At 45.7% G+C, this 5,647-nt stretch overlaps 1 protein-coding gene across 2 annotated transcripts; it reads right to left on the reverse strand.

Annotated features, from left to right (window-relative positions):
* Window positions 1–645: 645 nt before the first annotated feature.
* On the reverse strand, window positions 646–5,375 carry adpgk (ADP-dependent glucokinase). 2 transcript variants are annotated; one of them, XM_010744094.3, is made up of 8 exons: window positions 5,142–5,375; window positions 3,625–3,906; window positions 3,028–3,253; window positions 2,875–2,937; window positions 2,666–2,786; window positions 1,976–2,172; window positions 1,776–1,874; window positions 646–1,643 (listed from the first exon to the last, which is right to left on the reverse strand). In XM_010744094.3, the coding sequence occupies exons 2-8, from the start codon at window positions 3,840–3,842 to the stop codon at window positions 1,083–1,085; spliced, it is 1,485 nt and encodes a 494-aa protein (XP_010742396.1). In that variant the 5' UTR covers window positions 3,843–3,906; window positions 5,142–5,375; the 3' UTR covers window positions 646–1,082. The 2 variants fall into 2 exon arrangements, with proteins under 2 accessions (XP_010742396.1, XP_010742395.1); XM_010744093.3 differs by having other exon boundaries at window positions 646–1,646.
* Window positions 5,376–5,647: the final 272 nt, after the last annotated feature.

Below are 5,647 nucleotides of genomic sequence, written 5' to 3' on the forward strand. Positions count from 1 at the left end.
TAAAACTGCATTCGTAACGGGAACATTTCACCACTCGATCACATGCTGCATCAGGATTTTTTTTACTGCAGAGCAAGCAGCAGATATTCTGATAACCCTGAAATATTTGCTGTTTGCACTGTGCACGAGCTTCCAAACTTCAACATCTTTATAGTCGGAGTGTTCAGGCCAAAAACCGGAGAAAACAAACTTTGTCGCACTCTCTTGCATTTTCGATCCTCACTGGATGAACAACAAAAAATGTCAAGTATATTAAAGAACAGTTAATACATGTAAATAAGTCAGAGACACCCAGACAGAAGAATGAGCTTTCAAGTGACGATGAAACAAAGAACATCTAGAAATTCACTATCAAACACAATTGTTTATATATATATGTGTGTGTGTGTGTGTGTGTGTGTGGGGTGTGTGTGTGGTGTGTGTGTGTGTGTGTGTGTGTGTGTGTGTGTGTGTGTGTGTGTGTGTGTGTGTGTGTGTGGTGTATATATATATATATATATATATATATATATATATATAAAATATATATATATATATATATATAATATATATATATATCTATATATATATAAAAAAATATATATATATATATATATAATATATATATATATATATATATACTATATATATCATATATAGATATAATATATATAAATAATGTGTATCTGACGTGATGCTTAGTTTGTTTGGCTCTGAAATATGAATAAAATATTTAATAGTAACTTATTTTCTCAAGGCACAGCATACTGAAGGTATGCAGGTCAAAGTGAATTAGATGAGCCGACTAAACTCTTTGGAGTTTGAGAGGATGGCTTTGAGCAGTGCATAGAGTCAGGCCACCTCGCAGCCCTGTCTGATCCGCTGCCTCAGTTTGTGTGTCTGCTGGAGGACGACAGAGGAGACCAGAGCAGGCTGGAGGACTCATCAGGCAGGATTTTAAAACTATCACCATGATCATTCTTAAACAAAGCCGCAGAGGTCTGAACAAGTTTTAGAGATGTCACTCCAACCCATCAGTCACCTCCGCAGGTCAAACTTCAGAGTCCTTTCAGCACAAACGGAGTGTCAGGTTGAAGCAAACCTCAGAAGGCCCGCTGGGTCTTTAACTCTGAGTAAACTAGGCCCTCTGCTGAGATGGCATCCCCGAGTCCTACTGTCCGAAGCGGCTGTTTGCAGACCAGCACCGGCGTCATGTAGAAGGTGACGTTTCCTCTGCGCCACACGGTAACGGGTTGTGCTGGGTCCAGGGACAGCTTCTCTCGTGGTTCGCCGTGCGAGCTGTGAAACTCGAGCGGGGCTTTGAGCTCGACTTTGCTAACGTCGACAGACTGGAGGCCACAGGCCTGACTACTGGCAACCCGTGCGCCGGCCATCACCGCCGCCGCCTGGTTGGCCCAGTACCCGTCCACTGTAACCAGGATGTGGTAAGCCAGCGTGTGGAAGTGAATGCGAGTCAGGTCTGCCTCCGACGAGGGATCGCTGCGGCCGTGCTGCTCCAGGATCCAGAGAAGGATGTCGCTGACCCGGCCCACGTCGGGAATGCCTTTCCAGGCAGTCAGGTCTGCGTGAGGCCCCTCGCCAGCCTGAGCGAGGAAGAGCAGCTCCTGCTCGTTCAGCCCGATGGAGCTAACAATGGGCATAACCTGCTAACAGGAAACAGAGAAAGAAAACTTTAATTAAATATACAGAACTCTTCAGGGATTTGGGGGTTTTTGAGCACACTCATCTTTCCTCTGTGAAGTTCACTCTCAGACACAATTGTTTTCCACATGTACCTCCTGCATGATGCTGTTCATGTAGTCTTTATCGGTCATGCTTGCGAGCTCCAGGTGAACGGGAATATCTTTACGGATGTCAGATATGGCGGACACGGCCTGCAGCGAGTGAGAAAGAGTGCGAGATATTAGATAGCCACCAATACAGACATAAACTCTGTGTATTAAGACAAACGGGTGGAGAAACTGTGACCACCGACCTCTTTGAGTCGCTCCTCCCACACCTTTCTGCCCTGACCCTCCATCATGTGGAGCCCCGACAGGACCACCAGGTCTGGATCAAAGTCGTCCAGACTGGCCACGAAGGTCTCCAGTGAACTCATCTCTCCGTTAGACACGTCGTGGGAGAAGATGAAGCGGTTGGCTTGAGGTGCCTGAGTGGAACCCCACTGTTCACCTAGAAACAGAGGAGCAAGCCAGACACAACTGTCGTATCATGCATCTTAACAGATTACGGGACTTTTTGTCTTTCCCTTCAGAGGGTGGTCTTTCAGTTTGAGAGCTTAGCTCAATGATTTCACGTTGAGGTTTTGTAATGCTTTCCCATAAAACTTGCTGAGATCTGCTCTGGAGAAAATGACTTAGGAGCGGGTCAACACTGCACCTGGCAGTCTGTCTGTTTGAGTTTGACAGAGTTACTGCACACAAGTCCAAGAGCAGAGCAGAAATCTGAGACATTTCACCAGCCTGAGTGTGAGGAGAAGGACTGGAGCTGGAGCAACAACATCTCTGCATGCAAACATTCAGTTTGAGTGGAGCAGAGCCAGTTTGAGCACAAACAGAGAGAGCATTACAGATTGGGAATGTGAAATCAATGAGCTATGCTCTCAAACTCAAAGGGAAGAGATCTTGTTAAGTGGAGCAGATCCTTCCTCTGCTGCTCTCTTTACCTGCTTTATACTCCAGGATCAGGTGAAACTCATCCGTCTCCTGGAGAGATTCCGGGGGAACGACTATCTGCTCGTCCAGCATCTCATGAAGTTTAGGACCGACTGGCCCACATAACAACACCTGTGGTATGAAAAGTATTTACAGTCAACCATAACAAATCTGAAATAGATTTTACTGATCAGCTCCAGACAAGTCTTTAAACTCATACCATCAGGTCAGAGTAGGTGGCGAGCTTCTGGCCGATGAGGGCAGCATTCCCTCCAACATACAGCTGGAAGAAGACAGAGGTCAAGTTTACCAGAAGATAAATCATTTCAAAAAATGACATCAAAACAACGTTTGGGGATGAAGTTAGCCTTGCCTTCGCACCGGGGTACTCTGCGGCTGAACGTGCGATCCTCTGAAAGACCTCCTTGTCGCTGAAGAAGCGCTCTGCAGCCGCTCCACGGCCCATGTAGTGGATGAAGGCTTCCCTCAAGTCCTCCTTGGAGTGCAACACTTCGTGATCCAGGCCGGCGCCAGGATCCACAGCCAGGGCCTGCAGCAGTCCCACTCCTGAGACGACCACGTCGACACAGGCGTTCACCCTGAACAAGAGAGGAGATGACTCCAGATAGTCTTAAAGAACCAGAACCTCCTCCTAAACATAACACCTTCACTTCTATCCCTCTGTTAGGCAGTCCTTCAGGTTGAGCCACTTCTACTGATCCAGTATGCTGGCTATTCTAAAGCAGCCTAAAGCCTAATTGGCCAGGTACAGACAGTAATTCGCTCAGTCAGCAGCGTCTTGGAGCTCGTAACACATTCCTTCTCACCAGCAGAGCTGACTGTGGCCTCTCAACATGTCAGCAAAGTGGCTGCAGGAGCACAGATGCAGTAATAAATATCAACCTGAGCCGACACAGAGACACGGATCTATTTCTTACAGTTACGGCACCACAGTTCAACTTTAACTCACCCAACTGCCACTTTGCTCCACTGCCGGGTTGGCAGGGTTATCAGAGTCTCCCAGGCGGCCGAGATCACCTTCTCCAGGCTGTTCTGGCTCTGAGATGACTGCTGAAAGTTTGGCAGGCTAATATACTGCAGAATCTGTTCCGGCAGGTCCGGCCTGCCATGGTAGAAATAACCAACAGCGAACGCCAGCAGGGCCGCTGCTAAAGCCTTCCTCCACATGATGCTCCCACACAGTCTTGCAACACAGGAAATCAGTCAGATCTCTCCTGCATGTCACGTTAAACTGGTTAAAGAGGACAAAAGGCATTAAAGAGCTTATTACAGGGGTTTGAATTAGAGCTAAAACAAGTGAATTCATTAGTCAAATCAAAAAGGAAATTAATCAGCAACCAGTTTGAGTATTTAAGTAAAAAATGCTTGATGTTCCAGGCTCAAGTTTACAACTATTGATAAGAAATTGAACATTTACAGTTATTATAGGTATCTGATGACATCACATTGTGCTGTATGGCAAGTGTGGTACTTGGAGGAATGTCTGAAACAGTCTTGAAATGAAATAAAAATCAGATAAATCATATTAAAGCTTTTACAACATGGCTGGAATGTCATTTGCAATGAGTTTTGCAACGATCCAATTTCAACATCAGCCTCACACACAGTCACATTCATTCACGCAGTGCGCACATTTATCCATGATTAGTTCAAATGTGACGTGGAGGCAAAATGAATCGTGGCTCCAAACTGCAAATAAGAAAGGAAAAGTGCAGATCGGGAGAAACTCTCTGTTTCTTGGAGAGATGAATGTTTGAGGTGTAAAAGGTTTGAGGAACACTCGGTTACAGTAATGGAGAACACATTCTGCACACTAAACGAATATTCAAACAATCATCAGTCTGAATGACAGTAAAGTGTTGAGCAGACGTGGTACAGTAAGCTACTTCTGTTTTATTTGCATAAACCAGGGAAAGTGACATCACAGTGTCCTTGGGTAAGATGATGTCAGCAGACCTGTGTTTTGTTTTTGTCAGATTGCTGGTCCAAAAATATTTCATTTACTACAACAGACCAAGAAAAGAGGCAAACTGTCATGTCTGAAAATGTTCCTTAAATCATAACTCATGAGTCATTATGACATTTCTTTTAGAGGACAAATTTAAAGGACAAAATCCATGAACTGATTGCTAAAGGTTTACATGGGATTTGTAGTTCAGTGTTGAGGAGGCAGATATTAAATGATGACATGTTAAGTTACCTACAGGTACAGTGTGAGCTCTGCTCCACGCTTCAGCACGCAGGGTTAAGTTTCTGCTAACGTGGACATGAACTGTTTGTTAGCTGGCGGGCTAACAGCAGCACACAGGGTGTGTGTGTGTGTTTGGCTTCAGTCTAACTAAGCTAATCTGACTCTAAGCTGACCGTAGCGAGCAGCTTGTAGCTCGGCTAATGGAAATCAGAGCAGTGTGTGGAGCTTTTTGTTCAGATGAAGTGAGCAGCCTCGCAGCTGAGAGCGGCACGTACCGGCGCTGTGCACAACTTTGTTCCCCGCTGAATCACACGCACTGCATGGAGCTCGCTGAAGGCTGAGGCCACTGAAGAAGTCAGCCCGACTCCGAGGCATTGAAGACTGCAGACAGACAGGAGCAGTGACTGGGAGAGGGAGAGAGAGAGAGAGAGAGACAGGAGCCGGAGCCGGAGCCGGAGACCGCCAGCACACAACAGCAGCAGCAGCAAGCAGGGCTTCCGGCTACTGCTCTGCGCATGCGCCGCGCAGGGAACATTTATGGTACAGACTGTGAAGAACAGCGGTGAAGGGCCAAACCATCCTGTCTGTGTGTGGGGGGGACCGAAAGTTAAGGACTCGGTGTACCCGAGTTTTTTTGTTTTTGTTTGTTTGTTGTTGTTGTTTTTCACATACGTTCATTATGTTATTCCTGGAAAAACATTAGATTATTAAATATTTTAATTGGTGTGTCTTTTTTCTCTATTTGCATTTATTATAGAGAGGACATTATATTTGAAAATAA

Source organism: Larimichthys crocea, chromosome XIX (genome assembly GCF_000972845.2).
Source record: "Larimichthys crocea isolate SSNF chromosome XIX, L_crocea_2.0, whole genome shotgun sequence".
Classification (NCBI taxonomy): Eukaryota; Metazoa; Chordata; class Actinopteri; family Sciaenidae; genus Larimichthys; species Larimichthys crocea.